The sequence below is a fragment of the Convolutriloba macropyga genome, chromosome 15 (genome assembly GCF_964194025.1).
Source record: "Convolutriloba macropyga chromosome 15, txConMacr16.3, whole genome shotgun sequence".
Taxonomy (NCBI): domain Eukaryota; kingdom Metazoa; phylum Xenacoelomorpha; order Acoela; family Convolutidae; genus Convolutriloba; species Convolutriloba macropyga.
In genome coordinates this window covers 25,917,643-25,945,119 of record NC_134482.1, presented here as the reverse complement: position 1 = coordinate 25,945,119, position 27,477 = coordinate 25,917,643, and the positions used below count along the sequence as shown (strand labels likewise).

Sequence of the window (27,477 nt, the reverse complement as noted above, 5' to 3'; positions counted from 1 at the left end):
TTGATGGCAATTTTATTTGTCCTACTGGTGTTTAATTGCTCTCAAACGAAGTTTGTAGCAATAGCAATTATATTAGTGCTGTCGGTCTGTTTTATGCGATTTTTTGCTTGACCGATTTTTCGTCTGACGCTTTTGACTTTTTGTCCTCAAAAACGGGATAAACAGGTAGCGGCCAGAGGCCATTAAGTGCTCTTAGAGCCTTTCAGTTCTATTCAGCTCAAACTGTTTCGGATACTTATACTTATGGTTTCAAGGGCGGTTTTTACAGTTTGAGGACACCCCCACTGTTAACCCCCACTATTGCCCCCACACCCCACCGGGATGTTGGCCCCCACCCCTCCCCCATCAGCCCCCGTTGCACCCCCCCACCCCACGTGGCTAGCTACTGACGAGCAACCGCTAATTTATACTATTTTGCAATTTTAAGCTTTTTGAAATGTTTTGATATTTTTTGATTTTTGTCAGCCCTAGGTGTCAAGTCAATGAACCTCCTTTAGGTTTTAATAATAGGTTACTGCATGGTTTTTAGTGGTAATGGATTGGTTTCAACATTTTTACATCACAAATTTCAGTATTTTTTTTTGACAAAACATGCAATTTTGACATTTCTTTTATTCAGTCCAGACCCAAGGGCCAGAAAAGATCCAAAAGGGTTTGATAATAAATTACTGAAAACTTTTTATTGGCCATGGAATAGTTTTTCAACTTTTTAATGTCGCCAATTTTATCAATTTTTTGACGAAACTTGTTTTTTACAAGTTTTTTTGAAAATTTTTATCGTTTTTTATGGTTTTTTTTTCAAATTCGAGAGCCAAGGAAGCTTCTCCAGGGTTTGAAAATAAGTTACTGTATAATTTCTAGATTAAATGGAATGTCTTGCAAGATTTTAACATCACGAATTTCTCTAGCCTCAGGAGCAACGGAACTTCCTCTAGGGTTTGATGTTATGTTACTGCATTGTTTATGGATGTAATGGAATGTTATTCAAGTTTTTTATCACGAAATTAAACAATTTTTTAAAGTATTTGCAATTTTTTTGTTTTAGAATTTTTTTTGCAGCAGAGGCCCTGAGACCTCAAAGTTTTAATAATAGGCTGCTGCATAGTTTCTAGAGTTAATGGGTTGATCAACATTTTTTATTATTCCAGTTTTAGTAATTTTTGGATAAAATTTCAAATTTTCAAATTTTGAAGATTTTTATATTCCAAGTGTATGGATCTTTGAGCCTGTGAAACTCTCTCTCTCTCTCACACACACACACACACACACCAGACACTCTATTTCACTCTCTCTCTCTCTTTGTTGATGCCGCACTTCAGCTGCTGTTATATGGCGCAATGTCATCATCTCTGATCCTCATTAACAATGATTTATAGTAGATTTGTTTTTTAAATCATAAGTGACTTATCAGGCACTTTTTATAAAATATTTGTTAATTGCTCTCAAAAGCAATTTGTAGCAAATATATTAATCCTGTTTGCAATTATATTAATATATTAATGCAATTTTTCGCCTGGCCGTTTTTTCGTCTGACCCATTTGACTTTCGTCTTCAGAAACGGGATAGAGGTAGCGCCCAGAGGTCACTAAACCGTGGCTAGCTGCTGACAATGCCAACCGCTCGCCGGTCGTATGAGAGCAATTCGCCCGACGTTAGTCGGTTATGTTTTCAATTGCTCTCAAAAGAAGTTTGTGGGAGTTATATATTAGTCGTGCAGTCTTTATGCGTTTTTTGGTCTGAACTTTTTGACTTTTCGTCCTCAAAAACGGGATAAACAGGTACCCTCTGGAGAGCGATAATTTCTGTTAGAGCCTTTCGGCTTGCTAAGTTCTAAGCATGCGAATCATCAAAATTGTTTTGGAGACATAATTCATATTGTGAAGGGCGCTTTTTAAGTGTTAGACCCCCCCCCCCAAAGGCACTGTTAATCTCGACAATGGATTCAGTTCAATAGTTACGTTTTTGACGTGAATTGCATAATCATGGAGTTTTCTCTGGGAAATGACCCGTGTTTTGTTTAACGCGAACTTATCAACTCCTCCAGCATCTGTTCTCCTATTAATTAGAGGAAACTATTGCAGTTAGGTGGAATAATAAGAAGACTCGTTTTTTAATCGCTCTCAAATAAAGTTTGTAGCAATTATGTTAGCATTGTTAGATTTCTCGAGTGACGTCCTCACGCTTGACTTTGAGTGATCAAAATTTTATCATTCAGAATATAAGCCAGTGAGTTAATTCGTGACAATTTGCTACAAAAAATTAATCAAGCATGCAGCAAAATTGCTTTCATTTTTTGAACTCTTGTAAGATCTAAGAAGCTCTAATACATCTGTTTTAAGGTTTTGTCTGAAGTTATGAATTCATTAATTTTCAATATTAAATTTTCTCAAGTGCTCCCAAACCAAGTTATAGCAATTGTTTTAATCCTGTGGTCTCTTGAATGCATGTTTTTGCTGACCGATTTTTTTTTGTCTGACGCTGTTAACTTTTCGTCCTCAATAACGGATAAACAGGCATTCAGGTTTTGAGCAGCCATCTTAGAGCTTTACTGGTCTGTAAGTATGCGATTTCCTCCCATCCAGCCTTTCCAACAGGCCTTTCCTCCCATCACCAACAGGCCTGTCATCTCTGTTTCAGCTCAAACTGTTTTGGAGACCTATACTTATGGTGTGAAGGGCGGTTCATAGAGGTTGAAGATACCCCTACTATTGACCCCCCCCCCTATTGCCCCACCCCCTCCCACCGCGCTGTTGTCCATCAAACTACTGTTGCCCCCATCAGCGCCCTGGTACCCCCCCCCCCACCCGTGGCTAGCTACTGACGAACAGCTATAAAAGTGCAATTTTATACTAATTTTCAATTTTTTTCAAGCTTTTTAAAGTTTTTGTCATTTTTTGAGTTCCATTAGACCTAGGTGTCAAGGAACTTCTCTAGGGTTTGATAGTAGGTTATTGCATAGTTTCTAGTGGTACTGGAATGATTTTAACATCACAAATTTTAGCATTTTCTGGACAAAACGTGCATTTTTTTTTACTTTTTTGACATTTGTTTTTTATTTATCACGTCTTTTCAGACGCAGGGGCCAGAAAGCCTCCTTTAGGGTTTGATAATGAGTTACTGAATTTTTTTGCCATGGAGTATTTTTCTAATATCACAGTTTTTATTAATTTTTTGAATAAAACCGGCATTTTTCTCAAGTTTTGCAACTTTTTGTCGTTTTTAGGTTTTCCTAGAGAGAGAGAGAGAGAGAGAGAGAGAGAGAGAGAGAGAGAGAGGAACACTTAATTCTCAAAGACGACATCAACATTGAAGTTATTAAAAATCTCTTAATTATTTTCTTTAGAAATATTCATTAACATACACTTTTTATAAAGTTCTGCAGGTATTACATCGATATATGTATAAAACGAGCAAGAATTATCAGAAAATGATTCAAGCTTACGGATAAGATACCGACAAATGACATAGACAGAGATTTTACAAAGTATGACTCCGTGTCGCTGAAGGAAGTTGGCTGGAATAATAACACGCTCAAAGTGAGTATTATAGTTAGTTTTAGTGTGATGTTTAAGTTGAAAAGGGTTGTTTGATGAAGAACGAATATTAGCCATTATGGGGGATACTTTAATATACTTCCAAGCATCAGCATCATACTTTCTCTTGAGAGGTTGGATAAAAAATGTGAGGTCCAGTAGTTGCAGCTGAAAAGATGGGTAAAAACGAATCCTCCGGAGTAACTCGACGTACGAAAATATGTGGACAAATATCCATCTAAAGCAACGCGCTTGAAATCTGTCGAGCTTCATCATCAAGGTAATATCAGCGTGCCATACTTGACTTCCATAAAAATAAGATCGATAAAACATAACGAAACAAATTACACTTGACAGTGCTGTCAGTATTGAACGGAATAGAACTTTTAAGACAATAAAATGCTCGTCTGGAAGACAAGCTTGGGATCAGCATGTTTATTCTATTGGATTTTCTTGCCAATTATTATATCAAGGTCCTTACAAGAGTCAACAGTTTCAATGGCATTACCACACAGAAATAAAGTTGGCTTCACAGAACTGGTAAACACAAGAGCCTTCGTTTTCAGGCTATTAATTATCATACCATTTTCAAGATTCTACTGCTGCAGTCGAGTTAGATCATTAAAATTTAAGGACTCAAATAACATTTTTAGATCATCCGCAAAAAGATAAGGAATACAGTCTAAAAAATACTACTTAAATAGTTTATAAAAATTAGGAATAAGGGTGGACTGAGAACAGAACCCTGAAGAACTCCACTGAGAACTAGCTCCACTGAGAACTAATAAAGATTCTGATAAAACACCAGATATATTAGCTTTTTGATAACGATCAATCAGGTAAGAATAAAATAGGGATAAAAACGAATCATGAAAACCAAACTTTCCCTGTTTGTGAATAGGAATAGCATGAGGAGCTTTGTTAAATGCTTTCTGGTAATCGAGATGACGGTATAAAGAGACGTCCTCTGAAACTTTCTGCCAATAGTGGCTATATAATCTTTCAGTTGTGTGATCGGGCTTTTTCAGGATTGGAAACCAAACTGTTTGGGATGAAGGTGTCTTACATTTCGATGAAAAAATTCAAATAGTAGCCTCTCAAAAATAAGGAATATCTTGGGTAACAAACTAACGATAATTCTCAATGCCATTTTTCTTGCCCCTTCACAAAAACGATAAACAAAAATATTTTTCCATTGAAAAGGAAATTGAAAAGTGAGTAAAATTGAAACAAGAATGACGGAGGGACCTGAAAAAGCAGGACAGTTGCTGAGTTTTTGTCCAGGTAAACCGTCATATGACTTATACTTCGCTGCTGTGTTACTAGATATGTGTCCTTGTATTTTCACTGATGTAATAGAGGCTTGGAAATCTTCAATTAAATAAACACGCCGAGTCGAAACTAAAAGAGAAGCTTCATAATGCTTCTAATTGGAATTCTATGAGAAAGCGATTTGAAAGCGTTTGCTATTTGAAATTTCGACAAATAAATTACAGAGTTGAGTAGCATAGGAGTGGGATAATGAGAATCGCATAGGCTGTTTAGAGGTGAAAGACAATCTCGCAAAGTAACAGTATTCGATCCATTGATAAAAACAAACTCTATCAAGTTCAATAGACTGTTCCAGCTAGACTCTAGTGGCCTCCAACTCTTGCAGTCTGCTCGGTGTAGAGTTCTTAACACATCGGCAATAAGCAGTCTCTTGATTGTTTAAAGAGTGAAAACTATGTGAAGAATAGAAATATTGCCCTTAACATGCGTAGCTGATAAAACTAGCGGCATCAAATTGTAGTCGGTGCATGTTTCAACAAACTGTGACTCACGAAAATTCGTACCAGTCATGGTCTCCAAATCCAAACCTGGCTTTTTGAAATAACCTAGTACATAAAGAATTAGCTCATGGTCTGAACTGTAGGCACGACCTGCAACGTGATCAGTGAAGAACTTGATTCAGCTATACTCATTCGGAACAAAAAATGCACGGCTAATAGGTGGAATATAAAATAAAACAAACAGATAAATAGGCCGGTTGGGCTTATTTAGCGCTACGACCGAATAAAAATCACATCCAGAAGCTGATGACATTGGATAGATGTCACATCGTAAATTAACTGAAGTAAGAGTAGCAACACCACCACCGATGTTGCTAGGTGTGTCCATTCGAGAAGAAACATTAAAACAGTTGAACAGGGAAAAAATGCTGTCATCTACAGAATCGTCAAGCCAGGTATCGCTCAACATCAACTTGATTACTGATGCATAAATTCAACAACTTGGTGCGCTTTTCAATAGCAGATATTTTACATTTCAATAAGAGAATAGTTAGGGTGGCAGTTGTAGATAGTCAATTACCATTGGAAGCAGGAATATGTCCGGCTCCAAGTTGCGAAGCATTATCCTCACGCGCCTCCATTATTTTGGTCTTCTTAGTCAAATAAAATAATTCAGATTACGGATACGTAAATATTTTTTTTCGAAGCCAGACTCAACGATTTTGTATCTGTCAGCCAATAACTGCTGGAGTGCTTTCTTTCCACAGAAGTTTAAAAAACTAACCCGTACTTTTGAGATTGTACGCGCAGCTCATAACTACTCTACGATCAAACTCATTCTTCAAAGTGACCTCAATAGAGGGAGGCTTGGAGGTGTTCGATTAGTCCATCTTACCAACCGGTCGAACATCAAGAATACTTTTCACAGAGGCACATATTTTGAAGTACAGCTGAGTTGCATTGTTATCCGCGTCCTCGGATTGAACGTAGTTCCCAGGAGTATTTTTGGGAATGTTGTAAAAGGCAACGGTCCCTTTCGCATTATTGTCAAACTCATTCTCAGACAATTTTTCTTCAGAACACGACCGTTCACGTTCCACTGGGTGAACAGTTTTAACACTGTCGCGGATCGCATCGACACTGGCAGAAATATGATTGCAATTTTCGATCCTCAAGAACCAAGGAACCCCTACTAGGGTTTGACTAGCTTACTGTATAGTTTCTAGATGTAGGCGACTGTTTTCCAAGATTTTAACATCCCGAATTTTAGCGTTTTTAGTCAAAACTCGCAATTTTTCAAGTTTTTTCTACATTTTTGTCATTACTCACGTTTTTCAGCCTGAGGGGTCAAAAAACCTTTAGGGTTTGGTAATAAGTTACTGGAAATTTCTTTGGCCATGGATTAGTTTTTAATATTTTATCACAAATTTTAGCATTTTTTAATTAAAACTTGCCTCAATAGCCGCAGCCTCCTCTTGGGTTTAATAATAGGTTACTGCTTTCTTTCTAGATGTAATGGAATGTTTTTAAAGATTTTAATATCACGAATTGAAGCAATTTTTAAAAAAAATGTTTGCAATTTTAAGTTTTTTTAATCTTTTTGATTTTTTCTTTTTCCGGCAGTAGGGTCCTAGGAACCTCATCCAGTTTGATAATAATCTGTTTCATAGTTTCTAGAGTTAATGGAATGGTCATCAATTTTTATTGACTCGAGCTTTAGCAACTTTTTGATAAAATTTAAGTTTTTCAAATTTTCAAAAAGTTTTTATCCTGTTCCAAGTTGATGGATCTCTGTGAGCTATTGAAACTATTTAAAGCTTGAAATAGGGATACTGGATGGTCTCATGGGACAATGAAGAATTTTTTAAGTGGACTTTTAGCAAGATAGTTAAAATTTGGGATTGTTTTGAAATTTTTGAATCTTTTTGTCCTTTTCTGAGTTTATCGATCATTACTGTCCAACAAAACTTTTTGAGTCTCGCTGAAGGGTTACTTGACAGCTCTCCAGCGACAAAAATCATTTTGAACATTTTTTTCACTGCGAAATTTGGACACATTTCTTTTAAATTTTGGAATATTTTGCAAATTTTTAATTTCAGTTTTAATTCCACTTTATTTATTTACTAACAAGGCTAGACAACTAAAAGCTGCAGAATTTAATCAAGCAAAAGCTAGCCTCACTAAGCCCAGGCTAGCTACTGACAAAGCCAACCGCTCGCTGGTCGTTTGAGAGCACGTGGCCCGACGTTAGTCGGTTATGTTCAAGAATTTTCAAGTCAAATTGGAATAGTGATTTTTGGTCACGCCGAATTAGGTGGAACGAAAAAGCGAGGGGTTTCGCCGCGTGATTTTTCCCCTGGAAATTTAGAGTGAAAATACGGTGTTTGAGCAAAAATTTGCTTTCTCGATTGTAATTTTTTTTCACATGCGGGAATTTGACTTTGATTTTTACTGTTTTTATCACATTTTTCATCGCATTAGGTTTTTTTTAGTCAATGAAAATTCTTCGAGTTGTGGATCTGGACTTGTCCTGCTATGTTATTTTAATTCACTTTACCTTTTGATCACGGTTTTAGTTTTACATAAGTCATGATTTTCACGCTCGAATTTTGACTGACTCCACTCACTGTTTCAACTGATTGGATTTTAACTTCTTTCTTTCACGCACGTATTGAATTAGGTAATACAATGAATACGTCAAAGTCAAAAGAAAAAATCTAAAGAAATCGGATAAAAATATAGAGCCTGGTCATTAGACGAAAATGCATTAGGTTATCAGAGTTCATTAAAGCGATTGCTAGCTGGCATTTGTATTATGCTTACTAGCCGTCAGTTTAGAGGCTGAATTAAGTTTATTTTTAGAGTCTAACCAAATATGCACCCGAGTTTACACACCAAATAAGAACTTTAAGACACTGAGAAAAATTCTGTTGTTTTCTATATCTTAATTTCTGTCTTTTTCAATCCCAATGTGCGTCAATCGGCCCAGCGGCGACTATTTTCCGGCAAATTGCCGGCTGAATTCTAATTTTTTTTCAATATTTTTTGAACTATGCCTACCCAAGGGATCTTTTGTTCCCCGTGTTCCTTTTCGTGATATGACTGAAAAACTGATATTTGGGAGAAATGATGTCCTACCAAATAATTAATTGCTCTCACATGAAGTTTGTAGCAATTATATTAGTCCGGTTGGTCTTTTTTAATGCGAGTTTTTGTTGACCGATTTATCGTCTCGCCCATTTGACTTTTCGTCCTCAAAAATGGGATAACAGGTAGCGGCCAGTGGGTATTAAGTTCTCTTAGAGCCCTTCAGCTCACTAGCCTAAAGTATGCGATTCACAGAAACTGTTTTAGAGACATACTTATGGTGTGAATGGCGGTTCTTAAAGATTGTCCTCCTCACAACCCCCGGTGCACCCCCCTTGCGCTCACCCCTTCAATTAAGCTAAAGCTATCCTCACTATACCGTAGCTAGCTACTGACGAAGCCAGCCGTTCGTTTACGAGCAATTCGCTCCGTCGTTAGTCGGTTTTGTTTTTTTTTATCTCAGCAGTATAAAATTAAATGACAAATTCGGAACCTAGGTTATGGTATTTTATTGTTTCTTGTATAAAATTTTGAGAGAAAATTTGAAGAATTCTTTTTGTAGGGAAAAATGTAAAATCGAACTAATTGATGTTAGACTGAAAATATTTTGGTTTTTGTCCAAAGTGAGTACATTCAACCCGTTTTTTCGATCCGAAGATGTAACAAAAATTTGGTTCTCTCATCCGTGTGTTTGAGATTTGTTTGTCCAGACTTCTGAAAAAAATTGTTCACAGAGTACTTGAACGTTTTCCGGGGACTTCTAAAACTGTCTCTTTAATTCCTATACACTGGCGCTTTGAGCATCCGAGTTTCAGAAATGTGCAGAATGGTCGAGAATTTTCGGTTCGAAAAAAGCCATCTCGTTGCCACTAAACGCTTTATAAAATGCATAATGTGTGAAATAGTCCCCCTGTAAGGTACTGATCTAATAATATGTTAAATTTTTGTGTAGGAAATAATCCCGAGCTTAAGAGTGAAAGTTACGGAGGTGGTGTTGACAAGAAAATGGGATTCACATCTTCAGGTCGAATCCCGATGCCAACTGGAGCAACCAGTGAAAAAATCAAGTTGAAACAGTTGAAGGTCAAACCTTCTCCGCATCTGAATTCTGCTGGCGTTGACATTGACGCCGTTGGTCCTGAATTTACATCAGAAATTCCCTTACATGGTGCAAGTATCGGCCCGGGTGGCCAATCAGGACAAAATCAGCCCCAGCTCCGAACACCGATTGTCGGGGGACCTTCAGGAGTTCCCTCTGGTGGCTTTTTATTACCTAATAAGGCTTCGATGGTTTCCAAAACCACTCCAGAGCAAGGAACTGGCAATATTAACTTAACCCCAGCTGGCATCGGTGGAATGACGTTTACACATACAAAGAAATTGAGCCGAGGCAATGATCTGAGCACAGGTGTATCGCTTCTTAATGTCAATAACAACAAGAGTATGTACTACGCTGACAGCAGAATAGCTGATAAAGACACGTGTGCTGTTATGGAAGTACGTCATTCTGAAATGGATGGGGTTACTCATGCTGCTTATGGCGAGGAGGGTGGACTGAGTCGGGATTACCTCCAAGAGGAAAAAGAGGAACAGCGGAATGATTCCATCGACGTTTCAAGACACCTTCAAGATGAAGAAGATCCGGCTTACAATGATCCGGACCATTTAAGTGGCAATAACGGAAAACAGTCTCCTGGAAATAACAAAGAAGATCATGACAAGTCAAACGAAGTGATATCGAACAAATTTGTGTTAGAAGCTAGTAACGAAAGTGGGAGTAACAAAGCCTCTTTAGATGGTTACAATGTGAAGACGAAAGGATTGAAAGATGAGTTGCAATTGACAGTTTTGACAAACAATTATGCTGATTCGAAAGAATCCTCGCCTGCCGTGCCTTATCCTTCCTTCATTAACAAAATAGCTGCCTCTTCCCCCATTTCGCCTACCACGTCGGATCAACTTAAACATACCCCTCCTATGCAGCCAACGGAGCCGCCATTACTCTCTGACGTCATCAAAACTAATCTGGAAGATCCAGCGGTTGTTGATTTTCACAATGACCAGCGTGCAAATAACGAGCCAACATCCCACGACATTTTATCTCATTCTGGACTCCTGAAGGCCGCCTCCGCTTCTCCTAGGATTCAAGGGGAACCGCCACCCAACGAATCTTCCCAACCTGTCCAGGAAACGATTCAATCGACCCCTCATCAAGTTGAGGATAAGAAGGTGAGAAGTTACTCTATCGTCGCTGTCAGGGCGGATGTTTTTTTTTAATGATAAAAGATCAGAATAAAATGTTTTAAGCACAACATTAGCCAATATTATATTAAAGAAATTTAAATTAGATACGTATGGTAGCGTTTCGTTGTGATAAATCAATCGAATTTTTGACCAAAATTTGCTTAGTTTTAATTCAGTTAGAATATCTTGGAAACCATGTTTTCAGATGGAAGCGTCATCTGGGTCGCCAAAATTTGGACCCAAATCCTCGGAGCAAAGTCAAGAAAAAGCTTCGACTTTGTATTCGGCTGTGTCTGGGAGTGGCCGGGCTAAGCCACGGATTCCAACGCCAGTGCCAGCCAAGAAACCAGGCACTGATTTTGGCAATCTGTTCAAACAGCTAAAAAGTGGGAGAAAGAAATCCACTGAGAAACCGCGAGGATCTATCAAGGCATTAAACCCCCAGATGAGGTCGCCATATGATAAAGCCCCCAGCAACGAGAGCTTGAACAATGAAGGTAATAAATCGGGCATTTCCTCTCAAGTACCTCATAGAGCTGAGAAAAAAGCACGTCGACAACTACCCCAGGTTCCGCCTGCGCGCGCTCAAAGTATGGATAACCTTGACTCGACGGCAAACACCAACGTGATGAACCCTCAGAACAAACAGTCTGGCCAGTACAAGTCTGTGAGAGATGCGGTGAAGCATTTTGAGGAGATGACAACAGACGCCAATCTGCAGAACTCCTCCTCAGCGTGCATTCCGTACGAAACTGCCATTGCCTTGCCAGGTATGATAACTTCCTCTTACGTTCGATATCAAGGCTTGATGATTTTCCGCAGATATAAAATAAAGTTTATGACCCTAGTGTTTACCTTCTACAGTGCAATATTATCGAGGGTACACAATGCATTTTTATCAATATTCACCACTATTAACAGCATTCGTGGTCTGTTATTAATAGCCGCACAGCAATAGCTGGGGCTATTATTGGCTTTCTCTTGGTTTTTTTACGATTCAATGAATTTGAATAGTAGCGGAGACCTTTTTTTTATTACGACTCGAAGAGGAGTATTGGAGAAGTCCTTTTTTAATCAATTTTATTGGAGTGAATTTTGAAGCAGGAAATGAAAGCGCGAAAAAATTTGGAGTGGTTTGGGTGCTGAAAAAAATTGATGGGTTGATTAAAAAGAGTGATTTTTGGTTCATATCGCTGTTTTCGAGAAAGCGAGAAATTGAGGCGCGAAAACTTTGTGAGAGTGCGAAATTCGTTTTCACCTGTTTTTAGCTCTCTCACATAAGGCATGCCAATGAGAATTTATTTCTGCGTCATAATAATACACATTTTGTCACTGAAGAAAACCAAGACACGATTTTATTCTAGAAGTGAATACAATAAAAACAATGTATCAGAAAATATTTTTTGACACGGTAATGAATTTTTGCATTATCATAGTATATAAAAACTGTTCAATACTGTTTAGGAAGTAAAAAGTCGAAAAACGCGTAAGAAATCATTAAAACGATTGTTTTAGAGCACAATTCTTTTTTCTCATCCTTTCCATGAGCCCCTTTTTTCGAAATTTTGATGAACTAAATGTTTTTCTCGTAGCCTGCTAAATTTAAGGCAATGCATGACTGCTATTGTTTGTTTTATGGTCTACCCAATGCAGCTTTATTAATTTTATGCTGTCAAATCTCAATGTGGAAACATCCACGTGTGGATTTACGAGAAATTGGTTGAGCTCGGAAATTTAAACACTTTCTTCGATATCGATTTTTAAAATTTTTTCAATCCATTCCTCTCAATTTTATGTCCGCTTTTACTATTATTATTATTATATTATTAGGTTTACGCACCATTTATAAACTCAAAAGTGCTTTCAAAATCAAAATAAAAAAGTTTTCAGTTTTTTGCGATAATCCAATTCATGGGGTATTAGTTTCATCTCAAAAGGCAACTTATTCCATTCGAAAGGAACAGCAAAACTGAAGGATCTTTGCCCAAATGCAGTTGTGACATTAGGAACCCTCAAATTGTATGCATATTGGCATCTAGTCACCTTATCATTTCGGAAAACTAATGCGCCCAAATACATCGAAATTTTCCATGGATGGTGAACTAAGCGGTGACCAAAAAGTGGAATTTTGTAGAGGATACGTTGTTTCATGGGTAGCCAATGAAGCTTTTTGATATAATTTGCTGTTGGTGAACAAGGTGATAACCTAAAAATGAGACGACATGCTGAGTTCATTATACGCTGTAATTTCTGTATAATATTCACAGGTAGTCCATAGTACAGTGAGTTGCAGTAATCTAGTCGCGAGAGAATCATTACCCGAACTAATTCGATCAACAACTTTCTGTCGACTGTATCTCTGATGGAATAAATTTTTCGCAGGAAATAGTAACATCTACGGCACACGGAACTATCTTGTTGCGTATACGAAAGTCTGGAATCTAAGTTGAAGCCCAATAGTAACATTGTTAGAAAAATTGGCATCCGTTGGAAGTTCAATATCGCAATTTAAACTATTCTTTCTACTAACAAACATGTATTCAGTTTTATTCGAGTTTAATCGGAGCTTAGCACCACTGAACTACTTTTGGAGAGTCGTAAGTATCAAATCAAAAGCCCCCTGATTTATCGAAGCATGGTAAACAAAATAGATAACAGTGTCATTGGCATAAAAATGATAATTGACATCAAGACGTTCAAACAGAACTTCCAGAGGAACAAGATAGAATGAAAGAACGGGACCTAGAATAGATCCTTGAGGAATACCCGTTTTTATAGTTCTTTGCATCGAATATTCACCATCAATCAACACTTTTTGAGATCTACTACTCAGATAACTATTTAAAAAGCTAAGCACTTTATCTTTGAAACCCAAACTTGTTTCAAGAACTGAAAGAAGTAATTCATGATCGAGAGTGTCAAAGGCAGCTAATAGATCAAGTCCAATATAAAAAGTGCTCTTTGTCCTATCTAAATTGAGGAGCAAATCAATTGTAACCTTAGCCAGCGCTGTTTCTGTAGAAAAAACTTCCTGTAGGCACTTTTGTATTTGCTTAAGAGACTATTCTTTTCAAGGTGTTCACGCATTTGTATGAAAGCCGCCCGTTCTAATAGTTTTGAAATGTAACTTAGGTTCGATAGGTCGATAATTGGAAAAATCTTCGTTGTCAGAATTTGCTTTCTTCAAGAGGGGCCTAACAATGGCCAGTTTAAAGGACTGGAGGAAATATCCCGCCTTCAGCGAAAGATTAAGAAGTTTCAGGAGGTCGAGAAAATAATCTGAAAATGACTTTACAAGATGTGTCGGAATGATGTCCAGTGGAGATGTACTGTTTGACGACGCCGAAATTAAATCTCTAAACTGACTTATCGACAACTCTGAGAACGAATACATTGAGTTAACTTCAGTTTTCAGAACTTCTGGACCTATCGCAGTCGGAATCGATGCAATAATACTTTTCACTTTAGATATAAAGAATTCGTTGAAGTCGTTTGCAAGCTGTTTTTTGTTTTCATATTTCGGGAGCTAATCTACATCTTGACCAAGAAGCAATTTTAATGTGGCAAACTTTTTACGACTACAATTTTCCATCAACGCATTCTCTATGTACAATCTACGCTTCTCTTAGAATTTTTCAAAATACATATGGGTAACATTTTCGTATTCAGATTTCAGTACAGATAATTTCGACTTTCTGTATTTACGCTTTGCTTTTCTCTTCTTTCGTTTCAATCTCAAAAGCTCATCGTCAAAGAATGGGCATTGATGCTTAGTAAATGTTTTTACTTTGAGTGGTAGAAGGGAATCCAAAATATTCTCAAACCTTAGATACATATCCCATGCTTCATCAATACTTGAGGCAACATCGAACTTTAAGCACGACTTAAATAACTTAATAAAACCATCAGTGTCAAACTTCTCCCAATTTCTATACATCAAACGTTGTTGAGATTTGCGTTGTTTCACACTGCTGAGCGAGAAACAAATAAACGAATGGTCCGAAGAATTAATGAAGCTAATCGATTTAACATTAATTGAAATATTGTTTGACGCAATAATATGGTCAAGAATCCCGCCACTTCTATGCGTTTTCTCAAAGACTGAGTCAGGCCGAAATCTTCAAAAAATGAGTTCCACATTTTTGATGCATCGTTATTTACATTTCCAATCACGGGCGGCTTCATTCAGGTAAAATCTTGACACTGTAACGTTTTCAGGCCAGAAATCAGGTAACTCAACTTTCTCCTCATCAAATTTAAATACACAATGGAAGGCTTTCAGGTGAGCCTCTGACTTCGAAATTTGGCGAATGTGAAGTAGTTCAACGTTATTTTCTATACAGTACTCCTCCATTTCTGATGCTGTTATGTTCTGACTCAATCGACCAACATATAAATGACGACGCTTCGGGGGCTTTTTGACAACCTTGATGACTGCTGGATTGGTGTTCGTTCCCGTTTTTACCTCCTTAGTTGATCTTACTTTTCTCTGTACAGTTTCAAATTCAAGATCATCAGCTTTTCTCTTTTTGTTTACTGCCGCACTGTGATGACTGGATGAGCTGTCGTTTCGATTCCTGCTGGGTCCACTTTTTGCAGCTTTTAGAATAGGGAATTCCGGTTTCTTTATCAACGCTATCTCATTGCGTAGCATTGTCACTTCGCGGATCAAAGAATCAACACAATCGAGTTTTCTCACAACGGCCGTAATTCTGTCAAGCGCAGATAGTTCTGCAGTAAAGCTAGGAGTACAACTAGCACATGACCAGTAGATCATTCCTTTGATATTTGCAGTACTTGAAATTCCCAAACAACCAAAGTGAACATATATCTTCTTACATTTGACACAAAATGCGCTCCGTTGTACATTGCAAGGCTCGTTACAAATATTGCAGAGGTTCGGGCGGTGGCGGCGATGGTGGGGGCACCATTGTAACCTGGGGTAAAAGGGGGACTAAGTGAAGTGGCTGCTAGGGCCTAAACTAATTAGTCAAACAAATGTGGAGAACGCTCACACCAAATATTTGACTAACAAAAATATTTAGGATGGCCAAATGTAGGGAGGCAATCAAGCAGATGCGGAGAACGCTCTCGCCAAATGCTTGATACCAAATAAGGAATCGTAGATAAATCTTGTATAATATCTAAATAAATAAGTACAAGAAAAGTAGTCAGATACCAGTGAAACCTATCTGAGGCTTCGTATGGTTTGACAAGTAATAAATATGGTAAGACTTCGTATGGTTTGACTTCGTATGGTTTGCCAAGTGATAAATTGCAGCGATTATCGCAAAAAATACTTCCGCCGGAATCTGAAATCCCCTATAACTGGGGCTACCCAAAGAATGTCCGGCCTCTATTGATCCATTAAATGATTGCAATCAGAAGCTGAAACGAAATTAAATAGCCTCCCTAGTGCCCATAGAGACTATTTAATAAGTTTATCACAACAATTAGGCTCTCAACTTTTTAATTGCTCTCAAACGAAGTCCTGTCGGTCTTTTTTTATGCGATTTTTCACTTGACCGATTTTGACCCCCCACCCCACTTGCTGTTACCCCCACCCCACTGTTCCCCCCATCGGCCCTCGGTACCCCCTCCCTCCGTTTCTAGCTACTGGCTGACAATCGCTCACTAAAAACCTTTTAATATCACAAATTTTAGCAATTTTTTGATAAAAATTTTTTCTTTCAGGTTTTTGAATAGTCGCGTCCTCAATTCTAGGCGGCTATTATAGCGCTCCTAATTTTTTACGACTCGAAGAGGAGTATTGGAGAAGTCCTTTTTTAAATCAATTTTATTGGAGTGATTTTTGAAGCAGGAAATGAAACACGTGACAAAATTTGGAGTGATTTTGTTGCTGATCAAAATGAAGAGTGGAGCGAAAATAGAGTGGTTTTTTGTTCATATCGCTGTTTTCTAGAGAGCGAGAAATTGAGGTGTGAAAAAAAATTCTGGAAGCGATAGAATTTTTTGTTCACGTGCGGCATTTTAAAGCAGTTTTTTTCTAATTTTTTTGGGTTAAGAGGTTTGGTTCTGATTTACTTTTTTTAGGCTGGGTTTGGTAGTGGTTTGAAGGTTGCTGAAAATTTATATAAATTTTATGCTAATTCGGATGTTTTTCATGTATTTTGCTGATTTTTGGGCTAATTTGTATGATTTCTTTACTATTGTTTTGTTTTACTGAGTCAAATGGGTATTGAAGATACCACTATTACTTGGTAAATTTTTAGTTAACAGGTGGTTACAGTTTTGTGGATATAAAGCATTTTTTGTTGAGAAATATGACGAAAAATGTCGAAATTTGGAAATAAATTTTCTGAATTTTTTGCAGTTTTTTCTGTTCTTTAGACAAGTTTCTTAACCTATTATGACTTGCCTATTGTTTTGCGAGCATCTGGGTACCCTATTGGCTGAAAAGAATTTTGTTAAGATTTATGTGCTCTTGTAATATCAAAAATTATTTTAACTTTTTCCAGTTTTTTAGTCAAACTTGTTTGTAAAACTTATTTTTTCATGATTTGGCTTCAAGTTTTTTTTTAAAAAATCTAAGTGGTTTTAGCAAATACTAGTTGTATTGATGAAGTAATTGTGGCAGAGATAGTTTTTTGGGGTATCAATTTATGACAGAATTCGATTAGATTTTTTTTTCATATTTTAATAGATTTGATTTTTTTTACTTTTTTGTTTTTTTTTTAAGATAATCGTAAATTATTGGAGGCACGTTCTGTCTGATGAGTAGTAAGAAGGCATTTAAATGTATTTCCACTTCGAGTTGTTTCCGGAATTCTTCCGGCTATGTTTTTTTTACTTTGTCTAACAGATTTTTGTTTCGTCTTACCGTGACTTCTTGGAATTGACTTTTTCAATGACTTACCTCACTAAAAAAAATGACTTCTGAGCTTACTTATGAAACTTTAATTTTTATGAACATTTACTTATTAAAGGTCAATAGTGTGCATCTAAGTAGTACCAAACTTATGCCCTAATTCTTGAATATTAGTCTTGAGTTTTTGATTTCGAATATTAATTTTGGGATCTTTTCCGTTTGTGCCCCTCCCCTACCCCCCCCCCCAAATTTTGCACGTTCATTGCGGGGGTGCAAATAATATGCGCCCACTAAGCTGAGGGAGCACAAACGGAAAAGATCCTAATTTTGAAAAGCCCTATCAGGGCTTTCTGCTTATAGAGCTTATGTGGCTCATAAAAATGACAGTCCGAAGCTAACCCAAAAAGTCTAGTGGTCTATTAAAGGACTGGTGGTCGATCTGTCTATCTTATTTCTATAGTTGTTTCAATTCATGTAACGCCACAAGAGTCTATCGCGGCTATTTTCCGACAATCTGCCGGCTATGTTTGAATTTTTTGTCATTTCTGTAACCTCAAGAGAAACGGAACTTCCTCTAGGGTTTGATAATATGTCACTGCATAATTTATGGATGTAATGGAATGTTTTTGAAGATTTTAATATTGCAATTTTAAACAATTTCTTGAATTATTTGCAATTTCATGTTTTTTTTTTCATTTTTTCGACAAAAGGGGCGCTGCGTGCTCCAAGGATTGAAAATAAGCTGCTACATGGTTTCTTAGAGTTAATGGAATGGTGGTCAATATTTTTTATGACTCCGGTTTTAGTATTTTTTGGATAAAATTAAAAAAAAATTTATGTTTTCGGAAAATTTTTATGTTCCAAGTGTATGGATCTTTGAGACAGTGAAACTATTTCAGGCTTGAAACAGGGATACCGGAGTCTCTTCAGACAATGAAATGGTTCCTAAGATATTGATGCCTTGAGTTTTAGCAAGATCTCAAAATTTGCAATCATTTCCAAAGTTTTTCAATATTTTGTCTTTTTTGAGTTTAACGACAATTACTGGCCGGCGAAACTTTCTAAGAATTTTTGAGACAAAAACTGGTTTTGATTTTTTTACTGCGAAGTTGAAAACTTTTGTTTTCAATTTTGCCTTTCTCAGTTTTTTATGTGATTTCTTTAGTAACAAGCTAGAAAACTAAAAGTTGAAAACTGAGTCGAATCCCATCATGGAAAATATTTCTCTCTGTCGGTTATGGTTTCTTTCCTTCTTTCTCTTTCACGTTTTGTCTCTCTCACACACACACACTCTCTCCCTCTCTCTCTCTATTGAAGCCGCACTGCAGCTGATCTTATGTGGCGTAATGTCATCATCTCTGATCCCCATTAACAATGAATTATGGTAGAATTTTTTTAATAATAATTGACTTAACCGGCACTTTTTAGGAAATCATTTTTAAATGCTCTCAAAAGCAATTTGTAGCAAATATTTGATCCTCTTTGTCTCTTTTATGCAATTTTTCGCTTGACCAATTTTTTGTCGGACCGATTTGACTTTAGTCTTCAGAAAGGGGATAAGAGGTAGCGCCCAGTTTGCATAAAGTTCTCTTAGAGCCGTTCAGTGCACTCGTACTCAAGTGTGCTATTAACAGAAACTGTCTTGGAGAGTTTTTTATGTGATTTTTATGTGATTTCTTATACTTATGGTGTGATGGGCGGTTCTTAGAAATTGATCCTACATCCTCACCCACCCACCGCCCCCCATATCAGTCCTCTCAATCCACTTTTGCACCCCCGTTGCGGTGCACCCCCACTGCGCTCACCTTATGACCCTTAAATTTATCTACAGCTAGCCTCACTAAACTGTGGCTAGCTACTGACGAAGCCAAACGCTCGCCGGTCGTTCGAGAGCAATTCGCCCGACGTTAGTCGGTTATGTTTTAATTACTGTGGAACGAAGTTTGCAGCAATTATTCTGAACCTTTATTTTTTATGCGAAATTTTTGCTAGAAAGTTCTTCCTGTTTCTTTCTTCTAGAGGGATTTTTTCCACTCTTGACTTGTTTTTTTTTGCGTGACCTAACTTGCGTTTATTCAGAAATTACTTGTGTTGCTAAAAGAAAGGCGATTTTTTGATAAGCTATCAGAAGGCGCTGATAGCCGTTTGGTTGATGTTTCAGTCATTGCGCCGAAGGTCGGTTTTTCGAGCCACTCCTTGCTCAGAATTTTTAAAACATAAGCATAAAAATTTATCTAGGCTGAAATGAAATTAATCCGCTTGTCGTTTGAGATCGATTTATTTGACGTTAGTGGATTAATGTTTTGTTAATCAATATATATCCTTTGAATGGTAGTTCCTGTTGCTTTTAAAAGCCGCCTTCATCTTCTCAGCCAGCTATTATAGTGGACCTGTTTTTTACATTTCAATGAATTTAAATTGCTTTGGGAAGCTGTCTTTTTTGAAGACCTGTTCGCACCTTTCATAGTTTTTGAAGTCTAATTGGGCAAGTTTTTTGGCCACGCAGCAAAAGGAAGTGGAACAAATATCCGAGTGGTTTTGCGTTGGGATTTTGTTTTCACTCCAATTTCAAAGACGAGTTAGAAAACTGTGTTTGAACAGAAATTCAGTTTATCGACTGCGGTTTTTAGTGTTAACGTTGCAATTTGAGTTTTTTGAAATTTTTTGAATTTCATCAGGACTCGTCGTGCTGCAATTAACTGACTCGTCCTGTTTGTTTTAACTTTGTCAAGCAGAATTTTCGATTTACCTCAGCTCACAGGTTGTTAAACAGCTTGCGTTAAATTCTTTTAATCAGCAGTTGCCCGGCAAAACAAGCTAGAATGAACAGAGTCCGTATCAAAAACAAAATCAAAATTAGAAATGGGATAGATCCTTGAAGAGGAATTTTAGATGCCAGCTACTTGAACTTATCAGCCTTAGTTACCACAATTATGCTTATCGGTATTAATACTAGCCCTGTATCCTCTTAGTAAGAAACAGGAGTATGTTTAACTGCAAATTGAAATCAAAGTAGCTCGGACTTTAATTTTTTTGTACGAGAGTCATTAATCTCTTTTTTTTTCTGTTCGTTCAGTCCCAATCGGGGCCATCGGAATCAATGGTGGTTTTTTTCTGGCAGTCTGTGGGTATGTTTTTATTTGTCTTCCCTATTTTTGTTAAGATTTTTTCAGCACGAGCCAGTAAGTCAAAGTGACATTTCCTAAGTGACTTCTACCACTATGCAACTCAATTTTTATGCGTGAGCCATCGTTTGGACCACATTTTGACTCGAAGAGGAGTATTGGTGGAGCGTATTGCTTTTGATCGGTAATTTTGTGGGAGTGTTTTTGAAACAGGAAGTTGATGAAGAGCTGAGAGTCAAATTGGTGAGCAGATGAGAAGAGAGATTGGTTTTGTCATGTCGCTCATTTGAGAGAGAGAGCGAGAAAGAGTTGCGAAAAATTTTCATTAAGAGCCAAAAAGTTTGATCACGTTCTGGTTGTTGCAATGAGTTTTTCAGTTCTAACTCTAACTTTTCATAGCTGCGAAATTGTAAGCGTAGCGGAGCTATATTGAGGTGCTCTTGGGTTTTTTTTGTTTCGTCGTCTGACGCTCTTTTTCTTTTTACATTTGTTCACACATCAAAGCTGAAAACGTCAAATTTTCTGAATTACTTCTTCCTCTCACTAACAGCGTTTGCGCGCGTGACGTCATTTCTCGCTCTCTCTTGAAACATTATTAAAGACATTTGCGTGATTAGATTTTGATCATACGTGACTTGCGTCACTCAATAAAATGACTTTTGCACTTTAAAACTTAAGTTTAATTTGAATTAGTTTAAGGTCAAAGGAACTCATATGTGCAGTAAAGGTCCCTAATAAAAGGCTTCTGTGGAATGAATTTCAACAAGCTTTATTAATTTATTGCTGAATTTTCTTTACATAGCTTTTTGAGTGGCGTCGATTTTTTCAATTTAGATCTGTATCTGTTTCTATTCTTTCGCAACTATTCCGGCAATCTGCCGGCGATGTTGAAGTTAAAGTTGTTTCTCTCAACTATCTGAAGTAATATTGGTGCGTTTGGAAATATTTTTGACCATCTGAAGCGAATCGTACACTTTTGCTGTCAATTTTCAGCTATTTCAACCAATTTGCCCTGTTTTAATCTTTTTCAGAAATTTTTGTGTTCTTTGATTTTTGATAGCATTTTGGAGTTTTGTGGTTAAATGAGTTGTTCTAGAACTTTTGGTTGTCTCTCAATTTGATTTTATTTTATTTTTGAGGTGCTTTTGTTAAAGAAAATCAAGTAAATTTGATCAAAATTTTTGCCAATTTTGTCTATCTTTTTAAGGTTTTCTGTTTTTTTTTGGGTTTTCTGCTTTTTCGAATTTTAGGGTTCTTGCTGTTTTTCTTAATCAATGCTTAAATAAGAGAAATTCTATAGGTGTTATTACTATGAGGTGACGGTTGAAAGCTGGACAGAGCATTTTTCCTGAAAAAAGTTATACAAATTACTAGTTTTCTGAAAGTTTTTTTTCGCTTTTTTAATTTGTTTAATATTTCTCTGCGAACTATTGTGTGGTTCACTAATCAAACAAACGAGGTATTTCGTTTTCTCATTTAAATTTACTGATATTGTTTCAAAATCTTTAGTATTATCAAGTAGGAGGTGCATCAGGTCAGTGAGGATAGTTAGTTTTCTATTCCGAGTCGTTTCCGGAATTGTTCCGGGTACGTTTTTCTTTAGTCTTCCTGATTTTGTTAACTGTGTGGTTTATTTAACTCAGCGGTCTATTTTACAGCTATTGGCCGAAAATCTTCGGGCTATGTTTTTGTACAAATATATCCACTGAGTTTTGATATTTTCATGTTCGATTCCAGGAATGAAGGACCATCAGCAGAATCATCATCATAATCAGAGAGTCGCAACCATCGGAAGTGCACAGTCTCACGGCAACCTGCTGGACATGAAAGCATACGGCCACGCGAGCAATGAGAATTTATTGGATTCACACGAATCTCCGAGCACGAAGCCAAGCAATACAATATCCTTTAGAGATCGTATAAACAACCTACGTCAGGATATGTACGGCGTGAAAACCAGTTTAACAAATTTGGTTGATCCTAAAAGTAACCAGCAAGTGAATAATAGTGAATTGTCACAGGTGTCGTCAGCAACGAATAGTAAGGCTGCAAGGAGACCTATTAATGTTGGGAAGAGAGCCAGTTTAACCGGAAACGTCATTAGTAATCCCAGTAATGAACAGGATGTGGATAAAGAGTTGCCTTATTCAACCAAAAATTCCTCTTCGGTGCTGCCAAATGGTAACGATGGAGTGTCAACTGTTGCTAATGCGGGAACCAATAGCGACCAGCAACCGGCTGTGATTCCCACAGTTGTTGGGAAGACCTCGGGAGTTGGTTTGAAAGTGTTCAACCGGATGCCTTCAGAAGCAGTTATGCAGAAGATTGAAAAAGACATGACACGCCTTAATTTACTATCTACAAATCCTACTTCGGGCGGTGGTGCTGGGTATGAACCGAAACGAAACAGCATGGGTGCAACTACCGGTACGTCGACATCCACTTATCAGCCTTCTACTACTACCGCAACCCACGCCGGATATTCAAATTTCGCGGGTAAGAGTAACCGAACGAAACCTCGTCACGAGACTGACTCTGGTTACATCTCAAAAGACACGAACAAATCGGAGTTCGAGCCGTCGACAATAGAGAAATCTCGTGGTGACGAAAACAAAAGTCGGAGCACCAAAGAGCCCTCCTTGTCGCCTACAGGAATCGGAGTTAGCTTGACTACAAAAACATCTTCAATTAGCCATTCGAACAAATTGGCTGAAAGCAATTTACCTTCCTCAAGTTCCCCAAGAAATGTAAATTATGTCTCGCCGGGAGGCGACAATAACGAGTTACAAAACTACTTTCATCATCATAATCCGCCGCATCAGAACCAAAATGAGCAACAAAACCAAAACCATTTTCATAATTATCAACAGCAGCAGCAGCAGGGTTTAACCCATTGGGTGGGAGAGAGCAACAAACAACAACAGGAATTATTGACAAAACAAAGTTCCCTTCACAGCAACATCGCAGATTACACACCACAAGACTATACAAACCCCATCAGCAGTTTGCAAACAACTCAGGCCAACAACGTCGCATTAGTCCGAGAACTCACACCTCGACCAGAATCCATACAAACGCTCAACAGCAACAGCAGCAACGTCCGCAGCCAGAGGTCGACTATTTCTGACCATCATAACAACCATGATTACTACCAGAATTATCAGCAGATTGTTACCAGGAAACTGAGCACAAACAGCAGCAAAGAAACAGCTGCGCCTGTACATGGAACCGCGAAAGATATTCCTGACGAGATTCTAGTCAGTCGCAATCAGCTGATTGCAACCACCAAATGGGACCTGAACTTGGACGAAAAGGTGGAGAACTTGTACGAGAATCAATCGGTCGTTCCTGCCAAGTCAGTTGTCAGTTATAACTACCTCAAAATGACACAACCGGAAAACAATAACAGTTCCAATAACAGCAGCAGTGCTTCCAAAAGTGACAAGTTTCGAAAAGAGTCTTCAGCCGGAGTTTTTCCTAAAAGCTCTGCTAATGGACACTTTAGCAATGATCATGGCTACGACCTGTCGAATAAAGAGCATGACAGGACTTTGGACGACTACTTGGCGACACAGGCTTCAAAATTGAATTTGGAAGAGACGACAGGTGACAAGTACTCGAAGTCTTGGGGTTCTGGCAGTAACGGAATGCTGAAAAAACTGCGGGTGAAGTTTGGCCACGCAAATGCGGAGAATCGCAACGGTAAGAATTGGTATTAAGCTTTCTGCTTTTGATTGGTTGATTAATTGCTCACAGACGAAGTGTTGACAATTATATTAGTCATGTGTTCTTATAATAAGTGATTGTTCGTTTGACCGATTTTTTGTCTGACTCTTTTTAATAGCCGCACAGCGATAGCTGGGGCTATTATTGGCCTTCTCTTGGTTTTTTTTTACAATTCAAAGAATTTGAATTGTATTGGGGCGCTGTCTTTTTACGACTCGAAGAGGAGTATTGGAGAAGTCCTTTTTTAAATCAATTTTATTGGAGTGATTTTTGAAGCAGGAAATGAAACCCGTGTATATTTTGGAGTGATTTTGGTGCTGAACAAAAGTGAAGAGCGGAGCGAAAACAGAGTGGTTTTTGTCCATACCACTGTTTTGAGAGAGGGAGATTTTGATGTGTGAAAAAAATTTTTCTAAGCAAGCGAAATTTTTTGTTCACATGCGGCTTCTAAAAGCAGTTTTTTTCCAACTTTTGATAGTTGAGGTTTGATTATGATATTGTTGTAGTTTTATGCTCGTTTTGATAGGAATTGAAGGGTCCAAGGAGATAATTTGAGTTTAATGCTAATTTGGAGATTTTGATTAGGTTTGCTGATTTTTAGACGAAATTGAATGATTTTTTGCCTGTTTAATAGCCGCCCGCATCTCAGCCGGCTATTATAGCGCTCCTATTTTTTTTTACTTCGTCGAACTTTTTTTCGCTTTACCATTTTGCCGCTTTTTCAGTGATTTTGAACATCAGTTGCTCAGCAAAGCAATTCAAAATGAACAGAGTCAGTATAAAAAATTGAAGTCAGAAATAGAAACGGGATAAACCCATAAAGCCCAATTTTAGATGCCCGCTATTTGAACGTCGTTCCTATAAGTCTTAGTTACCATCTCTTATGCTTATTGGTATTGATAGTGGTCCCTGTAGCCTCTCTCTAAGAAACAGAAGTATGTTCAATTACGAAATGCAATAAAAATAAATCGGACTTAAAAATTGTTTTTGTACAAAAATCTTTTTTTTTCAATACATTCTATTCTTTCAATCCCAACCATGCTTATTGGAATCAACGGCGGCTATATTCCGGCAATCTGCCGGGTATGTTTTTTTGTTTTAATGCTTTAAGTGGGATTTGAATAGAAACTTGTTACTTAAAGAATATTCAGATACCAATTGACTAAAGTTTTCTTGGTATCAATCATTTTTTCTTATTTTTCTTATTTTTGCAGTTTTTCTTTTTTAAATCTTAGATAAGTTTTGTTTATAGCTGCGAAGCTGCAAGCTGAGCGTAGCTATATTGCGGTGCTCTTGGTTTTTTTGTTTCGTCTTCCGACGATCTTTTTTCGTTTTTCATTTGTTCACACAGCAAAGCTGAAAAAGTCAAATTTTCTGAATGACTTCTTCCTCTCTTTAACGGCATTTGCACGCGTGACGTCATTTCTCAGTCGCTTTAGTGAAAGTTTTTAGGTTATTTGCGTCATTAGATTTTGATCATACGTGACTTACCTGACTCTAAATGAATTTTGCACTTTAAAACTTAAGTTTAATTTGAATTAGTTTAAGGTCAAACGAACTCATATGTGCATTAAAATTCCCTAATAAGAGGCTTCTGTGGAATGAATTTTAACAAGCTTTTTTAATTTATCGCTGAATGTTTTTTAGCCTAGTTTTTTGAGCGTCGTCAATTTTTTTTTCAATTTAGATCTGTATCTGTTTCTATCTCTATTATATGGCACGCTGGTCCCTTCTTTCGCAGCTATTCCGGCACTCTGCCGGCTATGTTCTAATTTTGAAGTAGAGTGAGAAAACGGTATTTGAACAAAAAATCGCCTTCTCGCTAGTGGTTTTTTGTTCAAATGCGGCAATTTCACTTTGGTTTTTAATGTTTTTTCAATTTTTAAGATTGGATTTTTTTTGTGGTTTTCCCAATCCATTCATCATTCATTCTAGACCTAGTTTTTTGTTTGAACCAAGTTTCAATTTATCCTTATTGGTTATTTGTTAACGTGCGGCTTTTTGACTTTGATTTTCTGATTTTTCTATTTTACCAATCTGATTTTTTCAGAAATAGTTTTTCAAATTCACTCATAGTCCGTTCTAAGTCTAATTTTTTGCGTAGTCAATGAAAATTCTTTGAATTGTACGTCGGGACTTGTCCTGCTATGTTTTTTTTTCGTCGCAATTTTTATTACGACCATATGACGTCACAACCACTTCAAATCTGCTCTTTGTTCATTCGTTCATTCAATTTCAACTTGAGTGAGTGAGTGACGTCATTTTTCGCTCTTAGTTGAGCGAGTTTTTTTTGTTCATTTGCGTGATTTTTTGGTCACACTTGACTTACCTCACTCACAAAAATGACTTCCTCACTTTGAAATTGACTTTTATTTACTTTAATTCAAAGAGATAAGATCAAATGGGTGTGTCACTCTAGATGAATGTTATTGGAAAGCAGCTAATAGAGGCAGCAAAAACTTATACAGATTTTCAATCAAAATATAACAGCAGCCTTCAATGAAAAGATGAATTTTTTTGGGTTGTCTTTACTCGTGTTTTTTTTTTGAAACTGCCGATCTACGAAGCTATTGCGGCTCTTTTCTGGCAATCTACCAGCTATGTTTTTCTTTTCGTCCTCAAAAATGAGATAAACACCCGGAGGGCATTGATTTCTTCTATTCTTTCAATCCCAACCATGCTTATTGGAATCAACGGCGGCTATATTCCGGCAATCTGCCGTGTATGTTTTTTTGTTTTAATGCTTTAAGTGGGATTTGAATAGAAACTTGTTACTTAAAGAATATTCAGATACCAATTGACTAAAGTTTTCTTGGTATCAATCATTTTTTCTTATTTTTCTTATTTTTGCAGTTTTTCTTTTTTAAATCTTAGATAAGTTTTGTTTATAGCTGCGAAGCTGCAAGCTGAGCGTAGCTATATTGCGGTGCTCTTGGTTTTTTTGTTTCGTCTTCCGACGATCTTTTTTCGTTTTTCATTTGTTCACACAGCAAAGCTGAAAAAGTCAAATTTTCTGAATGACTTCTTCCTCTCTTTAACGGCATTTGCACGCGTGACGTCATTTCTCAGTCGCTTTAGTGAAAGTTTTTAGGTTATTTGCGTCATTAGATTTTGATCATACGTGACTTACCTGACTCTAAATGACTTTTGCACTTTAAAAC

The 27,477-nt window shown here is 37.3% G+C and overlaps 1 protein-coding gene across 1 annotated transcript in view; it reads left to right on the top strand.

Annotated features, from left to right (window-relative positions):
• The window catches only part of LOC142354378 (uncharacterized), a 63,774-nt gene that overhangs the window by 6,854 nt on the left and 29,443 nt on the right, over positions 1 to 27,477 (top strand). Inside the window, exons 8-10 of the mRNA XM_075406654.1 lie at positions 9,345 to 10,621; positions 10,842 to 11,406; positions 22,328 to 24,292. Coding sequence (XP_075262769.1) covers positions 9,345 to 10,621; positions 10,842 to 11,406; positions 22,328 to 24,292 — 3,807 coding nt within the window. The remainder of the gene's footprint in view (positions 1 to 9,344; positions 10,622 to 10,841; positions 11,407 to 22,327; positions 24,293 to 27,477) is intronic.